Source organism: Polyodon spathula, chromosome 10 (assembly GCF_017654505.1).
Source record: "Polyodon spathula isolate WHYD16114869_AA chromosome 10, ASM1765450v1, whole genome shotgun sequence".
NCBI classification, from domain to species: Eukaryota; Metazoa; Chordata; class Actinopteri; order Acipenseriformes; family Polyodontidae; genus Polyodon; species Polyodon spathula.
In genome coordinates, this window is record NC_054543.1 from 41,411,816 (window position 1) to 41,427,506 (window position 15,691).

Consider the following 15,691-nt stretch of genomic DNA (forward strand, 5'->3'; position numbering starts at 1 on the left):
ATATATATATATATATATATATATATATATATATATATATATATATATATATATATATATATATATATATAAACTATTCGCATTAAACTTCAATTCGTCAAAACATCGATCGTGATACCGTTAACTACAACGTAATTTTAATTGTTGGAGTGGATTTTCACCATTTCGTTTTCGTTGGAAAGAACTTCCACCCTTCTTGACCGGTGTGAAGGCGGTCTCTTTTACTTTTCTTCGGAGAAAAATGTTCGAAGCCATACAAGTATTTCATAATGTAGACATCTCCCAGAAGTATAGTATATAATATATATATATATATATATAGCTATATATATATATATATATATATATATATCAGAATTTATATATATATATATATATATAATTTATTTTTATTTCTGTTTTGTATAGTAATACAAATTTTTTAGTTAATATATTTATATGGTATTTACTAATATTTACGATAACCACCCTCGACCCCTTTTTGTATCTTATTATGTAAGCCTGTGTTTAATTATACTAATTTACTGCAACTTGCAAAACTAGGTGAAGTAAAACTGAGACATCCATTAGATTTTTTTTTTTCTCAAGATTAAGCATTTTAGATTAGAGCTGTGTATTTTCTTTGTGCCGCCCTTGTGACTTGTAGATACTATAATTGCTATTGTCAATGCTGATTAATGAACATTCATTAATAAACATCCTGTTATTAAGTTTCCACCTGCAACTGATGATCTTGCCTGGAATCAATTAACCTTTGTTATTGCGATATATCCCACAAAGGCATTTTGGCATAGGTCAGATTGAGCAAGCAATTTGAGTGTTTGATTTTACCATATTGAGGTTGTTACCTTTGTTTTCTTCCACCTTCTTTGTGGGCATAGTGCTTGTAGACATTTGCTCATTTGTTCAGTATGTCAACGTCAACCTTTTCTAACTAGGTGTATATAGTGACCTCCTCTTAACCCCCTTTAAAGCAGTTTTTGTACTATTGAGTAAGTTTAATTTTTTTTTTCATTCTGTTAGTGATTATATCTGTCAGGAGGCTTAGTAGTTGTTCATAAATACAAAATACTGACTTGAAAGTTGAAATGGATATAATTGTCTACAGTTACTACAATTTTAATTTGAGGAAAAATGTTGTGCATGACATATGATATTGTCTGAAATAGAGGTTCCTCTATCAATGTTTCACCCTAAATAAACAATGAGAATTGTGGACTTACTTTCCTTATCTTTCCTTACTTTCCTACCTTAGCTCTGCATCTGCCTAGCCATGCTGCGTAAATGAATGCAGGCAAGATGGTATCCAAAATGCTAATAATACTGCTGAACAAAATATCTTTAAACACATGTTGGGTATGGGTATATGTTCTCATTTTGCATTGTGCTTACCAAGGTTCTTTCTATTTTTTGTAAAAAATGTAAAAAAAAAATTAAAAAAATAGCATATTATATTTGAATATATTTGATTAAAAAACTGACCAGAATGCACTGTTCCTTGTTCACACAGTATCTATGACTTGTTTAAAGCTTGCAGATTCATCATTAAAAACAATACACATTGCATTATTTGGTCTTAGGATGTTATACTTGAGTAAATAGCAAGCATTAATGTGCTTTAAAGAATTAACTGAACTTTCTAGAACATTGGTTGCAAAACTGACTGAAACCTAACACTAAAAAACACATTAAAAAACTAAATAGATTGATGGTTTGTTTTATAGCAAGGAATGTGCTTCTTATTAAACAACAGGTCTCTGTGGAAAAAAGAAATGTATATACACATTTGCTGAAGGTGTTGAAGCAGTTATTTACAGTAACAATAACTGTCAGTGATGAAATAGAACAAGCACAGCATCACCTATGTTACTGCATTTACATTTCTCTATTGACAGACACCATGTTCCACTTGAGGTACTATTGGGTTACTACCAATTACACAATGATTACACAGCATGACCTTTTCATAAATATGTTGACACCAAGGTAAGGTCAATGTCAGAATCCTGAATGTCACAAAATGGCATACCTCAATGTGAATGTCATTCTTCTGCATAAGAGCATCTGATGGTGCTGTGTTAATTTCAAGTGAATTCCATGCAAACAATTTAGCTATAATATGTTCCAGATAGACAAACATGCTTGTGTGAATTCCTGAGGTGCACCATGTGAAAACCATAAGAAACAGTTACAGTGTTATCTATACCAATCTGCATTTTTTTTTTTTTTTACTCAGTTCAATGTGTGTATATTAAAGTTACTGTTATTATTTAAAGATGAGAACCAACTCTACATATTGTTTTTTGTGCATGTTAAAATGCTTGTAAATAAGATACCAGCACAGTGCACATAGCACAGAATGATCTGAGTTACATTTTTGTTAGCTCATTTTGATACAACAATCTGTAGCCTACAGCTGGTACAAACATTTTCTGTGTGCTGACCAGCACTAATTCAAATCATCATACTACTATAATTCTGGCTGCACTGCACTGGTTGCCTGTCTAGTAAAGAATTGATTCTTCTCACCTATAAAGCCCTGAAGGGCTTTGTCTATGAATTTGTATCGCTTTACATCACAGCTTCTACTTAGAAGCTTCTGTGTGGCAGCCTACTTAATGCTCAGCTCGACCCAGATCCCACGGGACAGGACTTTCAGCTGCTAGACACTCAAACTGAAGAAGTCTCTGCATAGGGATATCATATATTCTGTATCTATTCAAGTTTTGAAATCAAAGCTTAAAACTTAGTTTATGCCTTGGCTTACAGTAAGGTTTCTCTTGGTCCCTGTACTGTGCCCTAGCAGTGTGCAACATGAAAGGCTGCTTTATAAGCTAAAATGGTATTGTAAATTAAAGTCAGTTCTCTGGCAACTTTTGAGCTTTTGAGAGTTCATAGTGCATTCCTTTCAGAAATGTATGGTTTTAATTGCCCAGATGATGAAAAAAAAAAAGATTTACTAATGATACAGTTAGTTATACAGTGATGTTATTGTGTATAAGCATTCATTGCCTTGAGAAAAAAGCAGAGAAAACCTTTCAATGGCCGAGTGAGACCAATAAGACCTGAAAAAAAAAGGGACGGATCTGAGCAACACACATAGTCCCTTCACCACAGACATAACACGAACATAAACGAACAAGATAGCTGCTTCTGCACTCAAAGAATATCACAGACATTTACCAAGCTTTTTGAGATGTTATAGCAATAAAGTAATGACTTGGATCGCATTATTGAGGAGGTTGGTGATAAAACGAGTGATCAGGAGATGATTTATTAGTATGCACGACGATGAAGAGCAAGTGGTGGGGCTGGCGACGCAGTACTGAGTGCCCTCTTGATATGCAGTGCCTTTTACACCTTTTTTACTTTGAATAAAATTACTTTTAAACAGCATGTGTGAAAATAAATTGGATCCGACACGCCTGACAGGCGCTGAATAAATGGACCACAAAGGGTTAAGACGCACCACCTGTTAATAAATGTTGACTTAGAGTGATGCCCAAACTGCCATCCTATCCCAGAGGGCTTAGGTCAGCCAGGGTGTCCTCGGCTCACCACGCACCAGTGACCCCTGTAGACTGGCCGGGCTCCTGTGGACTTGCTTGTAAGCTGCCCAGAGCTGCGTTGTCCTCCGACACTGTAGCTCTGAGGTGGCTGCATAGTGAGCCTGCAGTGCGTAAAGAATCAAGCGGCTCACAGCACATGCTTTGGTGGACAGCGTGTATTCGTCTTCGCCCCTCCTGAGTCAGAGAAAGGGGTGGTAGCGATGAGAGCTTAAAAATATTTTAAATTGGGTGACAACTAAATAAAAAAAAAAAAAAAGAAGAAATACAATTTTAATCAAACCCGTGGTGATAAATTGAAGATTGCTTATAAAGGTGAGCTGGAGTAATTTTACACCATAGCATTTCTAAATGGGATATTTTTTTTTTTTTTTTTTTAACTATAGCTTGTGATTTGTTTTCAGTTTGCTCACAAACTTAATTCTGGAATTGATGCTTCACATTTTTTGATGATTCATTTCAGTATGTCCCATTGGGACATTTTGGCAGATCTGTCTTTTGTAAAAGCCAGGCCCCCAGCTACTGCCAACAAATCTGCAGTATTTCCATTTTAGCCTGCCTCCACTGTCAGGTTACAGAGAAGCAACTACACAATCCAGACTAGGGCAAGAGCATTGGATTACATTTTTTTTAATTGTACATACTATACGTTTGGTTAATCTACAATCACAATTTAAACTGCTTGTTTAATAAATCTACAACAAAGATACTAGCACAAGTCAATTCCACATATCTTTCTTGAAAATGTGTAGACAGATTACCAATTTGCTATATTGTGACATCTGTTATATGTATTAAGTAATTGTATAAATGCAGTTCACATAGAACATTCCTGTACCAATACAAAGTCAGAAGTACTAAGGCTGAAATATATTGGAAGCGGTTATTGACAACAGTATGATGACTGAATGCTCTAAGGTTAAGTAAAAACTGATCTTATTTTCAGACTGTTTAAACAACATTGTTTGTCTTTGCCTTGACAACTTGGACTAAAGCCTCTTACAGCAACCTTCAATTGTGCTCCAGTTTTGTCTGTAATGGTTCCTGAGGCAGCATGCTGGCTTCTCTGAGTAAGTCCCCATGTATTGACAGCAGGAGTCACTGAGCCAAGCCTCACTCGGGCAGAACATTTTCTAAGCATTCCTTCTTCTAATTTACCCTCTGCATTTTACAAAACCTATGTCAACTATGTTAAAGATAAAGTGAAATACCACTGCAAGTCTCTTAAGTCACAATAAAGGGAATAATCTGGTTTCTCTTTTATGAACCTTATCATTAGTAGCAGTTGTTCTAGTAGTAGTAAGTGTTTACATTTGTATAATCTATAGGAGTTTACAGTCTGGTTATTAATCATTTCACACAAAGCTGTAAGATAATAAGACTGTATTTAATAGAAACAAACTTCTTCACCGACTTCACATCATAACAGCTGAGCTTTCAAATCAACTGTTAACAATAGGAATCGTGGTTTATCTGTCAGTAGCAGCAGGGAGTCTTAAGACAATCTGTTAATAATCGATGATTGCTCTTCTTACTGATAGTTACATGTGTCAACAATCATGGATAATGTGCTTCCTAATAACAATAGTTGTGAAGACTTTTTTATTAGCAATTAGTAACTGTGAAATAAATAAAACAGTTTGTTTATAGTGAGCAATTACAATTGCGGTATTCATATAAACTTTTTATGTGATTCTCTTGTATATTGAACTCCTGCAAACTGTTGCCAGAGCTGGGAAGTATAGTTGATATTTTTTTTTATTATTATTTGAGGCTTTAGGGCTAAGGCAAAGACACATTTATTTTAACTTTCAGATTCTGAGGCTTAAAGCATTGCCTTATTATGAATACAATTCTGTAGCTTCATGTACTGTTTAATTATATTGCATTGGTGTTGCCCCCATCCTCCCTCGTTAAACTTTAGTAAAACGACCAACGACGTTATTGAGAGAATCAGAGTCAGGTAATTTATGGAGAATCATTTCAATGTGTCTTTACTTACAGATGTACTTACAGATGTAATTCCTAATATATATATATATTCTATAATATATTTATAATATCTATATATATATATATATATATTTATATTATATTTTTATATATATATATATATATATATATATATGTTTGAATAAAACTTGGCTACTACATTCTTGACCACAAGTTATGTGATTATGACAATCTGGCGATGTATGAAGGAGCCGATGTCTATGGCGATCCACACGCTACGCTCACATTTTTAAATGACATACTGCAGATGTCCTGGCTTTTTTTTTTTTTTTTATTACAGTATTTTAATCTTGCTTAATTTCAATATAGGCTGAATACTGTACTCAATTCCATCCTCATCATGTTTGTGCTAATCAAAACTTGTACATCCCTACCATAATACAGAACTAGAAAACCGCATAAGATCTGTTGGTGGAATCATTAATGGGATAATTAAGTTAGTACGGAGATTTACTGATACTGTATAGGAATTGCATGGGTAGAATGGGTAGAGCATAATAGGAAAAGTAACTATTGGAAATTGCTCAGATCCTGATTAAAAGTTAAAAGCCTCCTATTAAGCATCTACCCAAATAGACACTAAGGAATACCTTCCTCTGTTTATAATATTTATAAAAATATTGGTCTTAAAGGTTCCAAGTATTCTTTTAATTATTGTCACTTGTCCATAAATGCCACATGGAACATTTTAAACTTGCAACAACAGCTTATTTTTATTTTTATACAAAAAAAAAAAAACACATCTGGATTCTTTCAGCTTTGTTTGCAACAAAAGCCTAGTGTTCTCCTTATAAACATTTTGTCGGAATGTTATGGTTTAATATTTGAAGTTTATTTTCCCTCTTTTAGTAATATATATGCTACCCATACTTTTTTGAGATATAAAAGGTGTTACAAAATGCATACAGATGTTACAGCCTGTACAAATCACACATGATCTATATCTATGTATACATTCCTAAAGTCCTACTTTTCAGTTAAAAAAAACTACTGTCATCCAAGCAACAAGTAAGTGTTTACAAAACCTAAGGCAAATTTAAAACATTTCTATTCTGTTTATCTCTGCTATGCACAGTAAGGCAATGTCAGGGTAAGGCAGCCCTAACCCATAGGTAATGCACTTAGTTTACTATAACTACACAACTATAGGATATAAAACATATACAGTGGCTTGCAAAAGTATTGACCCCCCCTTGGCATTTTTCCTATTTTGTTGCCTTACAACCTGGAATTAAAATGGATTTTTTGGGGGTTTGTATCATTTGATTTACATAACATGCCTACCACTTTGAAGATGCAAAATATTTTTTATTATGAAACAAACAAGAAATAAGACAAAAAAAAAACAGAAAACTTGAGTGTGCATAAGTATTCACCCTCCAAAAGTCAATACTTTGTAGAGCCACCTTTTGTAGCAATTACAGCTGCAAGTCTCTTGGGGTATATATCTATAAGCTTGGCACATCTAGCCACTGGGATTTTTGCCCATTCTTCAAGGCAAAACTGCTCCAGCTCCTTCAAGTTGGTTGGGTTCTGCTGGTGTACAGCAATCTTTAAGTCATACCACAGATTCTCAATTGGATTGAGGTCTGGGCTTTGAGTAGGCCATTCCAAGACATTTAAATGTTTCCCCTTAAACCACTCGAGTGTTGCTTTAGCAGTATGCTTAGGGTCATTGTCCTGCTGGAAGGTGAACCTCCATCCCAGTCTCAAATCTCTGGAAGACTGAAACAGGTTTCCATCAAGAATTTCCCTGTATTCAGCGCCATCCATCATTCCTTCAATTCTGACCAGTTTCCCAGTCCCTGCCGATGAAAAACATCCCCACAGCATGATGCTGCCACCACCATGCTTCACTGTGGGGATGGTGTTCTCAGGGTGATGAGAGGTGTTGGGTTTGCGCCAGACATAGCATTTTACTTGATGGCCAAAAAGCTCAATTTTAGTCTCATCTGACCAGAGTACCTTCTTCCATATGTTTGGGGAGTCTCCCACATGCCTTTTGGCGAACACCAAACGTGTTTGCTTATTTTTTTCTTTAAGCAATGGCTTTTTTCTGGCCACTCTTCCGTAAAGCCCAGCTCTGTGGAGTGTACGGCTTAAAGTGATCCTATGGACAGATACTCCAATCTCCGCTGTAGAGCTTTGCAGCTCCTTCAGGGTTATCTTTGGTCTCTCTGTTGCCTCTCTGATTAATGACCTCCTTGCCTGGTCCGTGAGTTTTGGTGGGCGGCCCTCTCTTGCCAGGTTTGTTGTGGTGCCATATTCTTTCCATTTTTTAATAATGGCTTTAATGGTGCACCGTGGGATGTTCAAAGTTTCAGATATTTTTTTATAACCCAACCCTGATCTGTACTTCTCCACAACTTTGCCCCTGACCTGTTTGGAGAGCTCCTTGGTCTTCATGGTGCCGCATGCTTGGTGATGCCCCTTGTTTAGTGGTGTTGCAGACTCTGGGGCCTTTCAGAACAGGTGTATATATACTGAGATCATGTGACACTTAGATTGCACACAGGTGGACTTTATTTAACTAATTATGTGACTTCTGAAGGTAATTGGTTGCACCAGATCTTATTTAGAGGCTTAATAGCAAAGGGGGTGAATACATATGCACGCACCACTTTTCTGTTATTTACTTTTTAGAATTTTTTTAAACAAGTTATATTTTTCATTTCACTTCACCAATTTGGACTATTTTGTGTATGTCCATTACATGAAATCCAAATAAAAATCAATTTTAATTCCAGGTTGTAAGGCAACAAAATAGGAAAAATGCCAAGGGGGGGGTCAATACTTTCGCAAGCCACTGTAACAGCCTTAACAGGATGTGGAAACGTAACTGCTAGGTGCACTGAATTCAACAACTTGCTCTATGTTTGTATGTTTTGTCAGTTTTGAATATTGTTTAGTAGAGGGCTAAGATCCATCTCCAAATAACTGTGATCTTCATCCAAATTCTGGAAAGGAATAAATGGTTAACTCCAGTCATTTTAAATTTGCGTTCACAGATTTCTCAGCGTTCCCCTTCAAACCAACATATGCCTGGTATGAATAAGTGTTTTACTGTAGAGCGTGCAATTCGTTTTCTGTTTTACAAATTCTGTTTGTTTTTTTTTCTCCACACTTACAAACTGCATGATTCGAATTTATCTATAATTTGAATTACAGATCCATTTGTGTTTTAATGCATGTCGTCATATATATGTCAATTATATAAAATTTTATATATATATATATAATATATTATATATATATATATATTATATATATATATATATATATATATATAGTAGTCAAGTACTATTCTAAGATCTTGAGACTAAATCTGCATGTCCTCACGTTTTGCATTATTAGTATCAATTAGACCCTAACAGTGCTATTTTTTTTTTAATATATATGTATTTATTTACCTTTCTTTTAAACAGAGTCATTGCCAAGGCATCGGAGAATCTCATGTCCACTCAAGGTATAAGCATTGTGTTTGGACCCACTCTGCTGTGGCCTCAGTTCGATACTGGAAACATGGCTGTGCATATGGTATACCAGAACCAGATAGTCGAACTGATATTAACAGAATATTCTAAGATCTTTGGACCCACAGATGACTGACAATCTGACTTCAGGAAACAGCTGTGCATCAAACAAATACACTTTTTGATTTTGATTTGATTGCCCATCCAATAATTTGTTAATTTTAATAAATGAGCAGCATTGGATTGTGGTTATAAAGCTATATATAATCTCTTCATTCACAAAACTATAAATGGCTTTTGCTCTACATTCATTTCTTAACCAATGAATGGTATATAGGATGCATTCCCTCAATTCTACAAGAACGTTATTCACAGCTACGTGGGTAAAGGATAATTGTGACTTTTAAAATGATTTCTAATTTAGAAGCCTGCTCACCAATAGCAATTACATCGTTTCCAGTGATATTAGATATTATTACATTTGTGAATTTATGCTTAGGTTGGCTGCTACTGTGTATGCCTATGATTAACCTTACCAGCGTATCACATGTTTTTGAGTGTTTGCTGCAGAATTGCTAATCAAATGTAAAATTATAGTTTCTTACAGTTTATAAATTACATTTTTATTTCAAACATATCATTACAGTACTAGGAAGTAAAAAGGCTTGTCTTCACACTTAATGACAGAAATGGATACAGACTGATCAAGTCCTCGATTCTTAAAAGGTTAATTCATTGTTGTGTTTGAAGAAAATAATATTTTGTTTCCCAGAAGAAAAAAAAAATGTTTTAAATTACATAAAGTATCTAATACTTAGAATGAATATGCATGGCCTGTAACTATGTAACCATCGTGAATAGCCTACAGTATCATGTAAGTTTGTTTTCTCTCTTCCAGGAATCATTAGTAAAACACAATGACCCAGTTAAGTTACAATCCCATGAAAAGGTGAAGGTTTTTTACACCAGTCCCAGTGTGCTGCAATTTACCATTTTAAAAGTAACCACTTCAAACCACAGTGCACCAAACCAATTCTTAGGGACACTCTGAGCCATAATAGGTCTGAGTTCAGCCACAGTGCATTACTAATGTAGAAGAAACCCAGAATGAGAGAAACAAACTGACATATAAACTTGGCCAACATATTTTTTGCATTATTTACAGACCACTGTTTTTAGATATGCAAATACAGATGCACCAGATAGCCATAATTCACAATATGCAATTTTATAATTTGATAAAATGCCAATGCAGTAGATTCTTCTTGCACATGAATACAGTTTTGAGCAACTGGTAGCCAACAAAGGTATATGAATATAGCCTGCCACATTAGAATGCTTTATTTTAATGTATTCGACTAGAAATCCAACCCCATAAGAGCTGGCATAGCTATAAATGGAATTTAAATGTTACTGTTGCAATAAAATATACCTCCATGTGTATAAGTGTGCTTATTTTTCAATAAAAATCATAACAAGCAACATCACGTTGTCATTGGTCACTCTTTGTTTAACATTTAATGTCTTTTGGTGACCAATAATAAATACTGTACTGCTATAGCTGAAATACGCTAGTTTCTGTTTTGTAGATACAACTTTTTGTCTTGTGCAGAATAGAGCTTACTTCGACTGCCCCTCATCTCCCACTGATAATTACTGAGTTAAATCATACAGCTGTTTTTCTTTAAAACGGCAAAAATGTATACAACACAGTGAGAAAGAGCAGATACAATCTGTATTATAGCACATTACACATTCTAAATACATAGCCACAGTGTTATTTTACCAGGATTCTTGGAAACCCTCTTAATAACATATTCAGTCCAGTCTTTGCGTACTATATTGGTCGCATACATATAAACATAGCGTATTTGTTTATGCTTGTACAAAAAAAAAAAAAAAGTCACATCTCAGGAAAAGGATTGCCAACAACCTGGCTGTAAACGCTTTTCTGTGGTTTATAGAATCTGTGGGCTTTGTTTTTCTCAAGCATGATATACAATAACTGATACAGTCAGAAAAAATGTTTCTACTGTACACTTACAATTAAGTCCAACGACCATTAAACTATGTGATGAACTTTAAAGTTATAAATGCATTCTTATCCAAATAACCAACCTGTTTTATTAACTAAAAGTGAATAAAACCCTAGTCTCATAATAGCTGATGCAAACCTTCCAGTTTCCTAATGGAATTATACAGTTTATAAAAAATAGCAAATGCAAGTATAGTTTTGAGAATATGTTTAATGTAACAGTGTATACTAGGGTACACTTATATTTTAAAAATTCAAAGACTGTATTAAAACAAAGAGTGACAGTATTTGTTTGTTTAAAAGCAAAACTATTGCCTTTGCGTTTCAAAAGCTTAATTGTGCAATGATGCCTTCAGCCATTATATAACAATCACAGTGACTTTTGTATACCTCAGGCAATATTTTAAACAAACTTGAAAGTAGTAATTAATTGCATAATATATACATGTAGTGTTGTATGCATTTTTACTAACAGATTTTATTTATTGTAGTTATTGTGCTGTCTATTTAATAATGTAATAAACCATTATGTTTTGCATTAAATTAGGTGGTTGCAATGTGCATACAATATTAATCTGAATACCTTTATACCTTTAGTTTCCCCATGATGTGTTATTCAACAGGCTGGTATATTGGCAAACTAAAATAATAATAATAAAAAAATACTTCAGTAACTAACCACAGGCAGAATAAGCCCTTGGTTTTCTACCCAGCTTGCCACACTTCTGAATGATGAATTTTATATAAAAAAAGCTACTGAATTCAACAGAACAGAAGTTTGACCAGGTTGTCGCCTTAAAGGAAAACAGAAGGAAAACTAGAAATGAAGTACAATTGAAAGATTGTCACTGTTTTGCTGCCAGGAATATCTAAACACATAAACACAGAATTATGATCACACTAAATCTGTGAAGTTTCACTTCATATCTATAAATATTCAAACTTGCATAAGGTCCCTCGTCAAATTAGTATGCTTGGCAAGAATCACGTTATGTTGAGTTTAGTTTTGCAGACAAATTGCTACAACATGTTTGACTGGCAAAGATACTCAGTGTTTAAATAAAGATTACAAATTTTTAAAAGCCCCCCTCCACCCAACTGAACCTAGCTCTTCAGTACTACACGTGTGCCTGTGTGTTTGTCAGGTTTGGTTGTATAATTCTTTTTTATAGCTTCAGGGATATACCTTTACACACATATTTGAAATTTCAGTACAGCCAAAATCAACTTTGACTTTGCCAGTCCATAACTGCTGTTTACAAAGTCCTAGTACTATTATTTATCCCTCTATGTATTAATCAGTGGTGATCAAAAGTCAATGCAGATAATATTTTTAAGTTTTTTTTTTTTTTTTTTTTTTTTAATTCACAGTAACTCCTGAGTTAAAGAAACACTTCTACTAAAGAGTTGTCCAAAATGATTATCAAATAGCGAATGTGTACAGATTTGTTTTCCTTTTTCCTCTTCAATGTCTCTATATTGATCTGACTAATTCTTGGATTTTAATAAACCAATGGCAAGATAATTATTTAATGATGCACGCTGGTTCTTGACCATCTAGAGTGGTAATATGGCCAGAGGCGAGATAGTAGTGTACACTAGGTCAGTCCTATGTTGGGATAACCGGCTAGAGTAATTATAGGACCTAAGGCAAAGCCAAGGGCAATTAATGCTCGACACCTCACAGGTACTAATATTATTATTATGAACTGCATGCCACACTTCTTTTGAGATACCTCTTTTAGCTATAAAATAAAATGAGTAAAAATAATAATTTCCTTTCATTTTTTTGATCAGATAAACTTTGTGTTATAGAGACTGCAGTGGAGGTCGCCTGAATCAGAGGCTAACAATAAAAGAGCTTTGCTGTGTGGCTGACTGGTAAATAAAGAGTTGCTGAATTAAGCATAGTAAATAACATGCAATATATTTGTGTGCTGTATCTGCTGACAAAAACTATAAAATATCATCTGATGGAGACCAGGATTGTAATTGTATATATCTTATTAGTTATAAACTGCGCTTTAGCACGCAGCTTGTAAATTAGACTAAGAGAAGGGGAAAACCACTTCCTTCTGTTGCACCAATAAAACAGGTTCTCAGTCATCTTAGGCTGCTTCTGTTGTGATATGAGCAAAAATGCATTGAAAGTGCTATAATTGCTTTCATTACTTAAATGGTGTAAATAATTAATATATCTTAGTTGTGCCATGGGGGTCTGGATGCTCTTATCAGGTAAAGGGAGAAGAGTATTGGTCTGTATTAGAGAAGGTCACAGTCCCACTGTGTGTTTCACTGTCATTAACACACTCTATTCTCTGACCCTTGCTATACTTTAATTAGCTTTTGAAATTACAGTGTGCTGATAAGACAAAAGTAGTATTAAGCTTTAAGGAATACTTTATACCCTCTGCATTTGCATAATATGAAATGCTTGTTCGTAATTGCTACTTGTGCTTCAATAATCATGTAAATAGTCACATGCAGCTGTCAAAATGTAAGTTACTGTATTTATTGTATTTTAGTACAGTGGCGGGCAAAGTTTAGACATTCAAATGTAACATGTGATTTCTGCAGCATAACGTTTGCATGGTTTAACTGAAGAAGTGTTGAGCCCCAAGTCCACAAAACAATGCTGCATACAGTGGCTTGCGAAAGTATTGACCCCCCTTGGCATTTTTCCTATTTTGTTGCCTTACAACCTGGAATTAAAATTGATTTTTATTTGGATTTCATGTAATGGACATACACAAAATAGTCCAAATTGGTGAAGTGAAATGAAAAAAATAACTTGTTTAAAAAAATTCTAAAAAATAAATAACAGAAAAGTGGTGCGTGCATATGTATTCACCCCCTTTGCTATTAAGCCTCTAAATAAGATCTAGTGCAACCAATTACCTTCAGAAGTCACATAATTAGTTAAATAAAGTCCACCTGTGTGCAATCTAAGTGTCACATGATCTCAGTATATATACATGTTCTGAAAGGCCCCAGAGTCTGCAACACCACTAAGCAAGGGGCACCACCAAGCAAGCGGCACCATGAAGACCAAGGAGCTCTCCAAACAGGTCAGGAGCAAAGTTGTGGAGAAGTATAGATCAGGGTTGGGTTATAAAAAAATATCAGAAACTTTGAACATCCCACGGAGCACCATTAAAGCCATTATTAAAAAATGGAAAGAATATGGCACCACAACAAACCTGGCAAGAGAGGGCCGCCCACCAAAACTCACGGACCAGGCAAGGAGGTCATTAATCAGAGAGGCAACAGAGAGACCAAAGATAACCCTGAAGGAGCTGCAAAGCTCTACAGCGGAGATTGGAGTATCTGTCCATAGGATCACTTTAAGCCGTACACTCCACAGAGCTGGGCTTTACGAAAGAGTGGCCAGAAAAAAGCCATTGCTTAAAGAAAAAAATAAGCAAACACGTTTGGTGTTCGCCAAAAGGCATGCGGGAGACTCCCCAAACATATGGAAGAAGGTACTCTGGTCAGATGAGACTAAAATTGAGCTTTTTGGCCATCAAGGAAAATGCTATGTCTGGCGCAAACCCAACACCTCTCATCACCCCGAGAACACCATCCCCACAGTGAAGCATGGTGGTGGCAGCATCATGCTGTGGGGATGTTTTTCATCGGCAGGGACTGAGAAACTGGTCAGAATTGAAGGAATGATGGATGGTGCTGAATACAGGGAAATTCTTGAGGGAAACCTGTTTCAGTCTTCCAGAGATTTGAGACTGGGATGGGGGTTCACCTTCCAGCAGGACAATGACCCTAAGCATACTGCTAAAGCAACACTCAAGTGGTTTAAGGGGAAATATTTAAATGTCTTGGAATGGCCTAGTCAAAGCCCAGACCTCAATCCAATTGAGAATCTGTGGTATGACTTAAAGATTGCTGTACACCGGCGGAACACATCCAACTTGAAGGAGCTGGAGCAGTTTTGCCTTGAAGAATGGGCAAAAATCCCAGTGGCTAGATGTGCCAAGCTTATAGATACATACCCCAAGAGACTTGCAGCTGTAATTGCTGCAAAAGGTGGCTCTACAAAGTATTGACTTTGGGAGGGTGAATACTTATGCACACTCAAGTTTTCTGTTTTTTTTTGTCTTATTTCTTGTTTGTTTCATAATAAAAAATATTTTGCATCTTCAAAGTGATAGGCATGTTATGTAAATCAAATGATACAAACCCCCCAAAAATCCATTTTAATTCCAGGTTGTAAGGCAATAAAATAGGAAAAATGCCAAGGGGGGGTCAATAGTTTTGCAAGCCACTGTATACCTGATATACATTTTCCCATTACATTAGTTGCAAATAAAATATCTTCTTTTGAAAAGCTCAGCACCCACATGCTTATAATTCCTATACTGTACATATTATATTATAAAGGTGAGTGGCGGGGTGGAACGTAATTAGGAGGGTCAGAAAGTTCATTGCAGAAGTTAAAATTCAGCAACACATTACTTTTTATGTTCATATTTCACAAGACAAATCTTGTCTGTGTTTTAATTGCATGTGACCCTGGAAGTCCCAATCCATAAAATTAAACATGACAGACATTCAAAATAGGTTTTGTGATAATGATTAGGCTACAAAGA

General features: G+C 35.2%; 1 protein-coding gene across 6 annotated transcripts in view; it reads left to right on the forward strand.

Moving 5' to 3' along the window:
* The window catches only part of LOC121322319 (rho GTPase-activating protein 15-like), a 211,872-nt gene that overhangs the window by 160,746 nt on the left and 35,435 nt on the right, over positions 1 to 15,691 (forward strand). For 2 of the 6 annotated variants that reach the window (XM_041262119.1, XM_041262118.1), the window contains exons 15-16: positions 8,588 to 8,624; positions 9,005 to 11,139. The exons of 3 other annotated variants lie outside the window; for them this stretch is intronic. In XM_041262119.1, coding sequence (XP_041118053.1) covers positions 8,588 to 8,624; positions 9,005 to 9,163 — 196 coding nt within the window. In that variant the 3' untranslated portion in view covers positions 9,164 to 11,139. Of the gene's footprint in view, positions 1 to 8,587; positions 8,625 to 9,004; positions 11,140 to 15,691 lie in introns of those variants that run through there. One more of the 6 variants, XM_041262120.1, reaches the window with a different exon arrangement.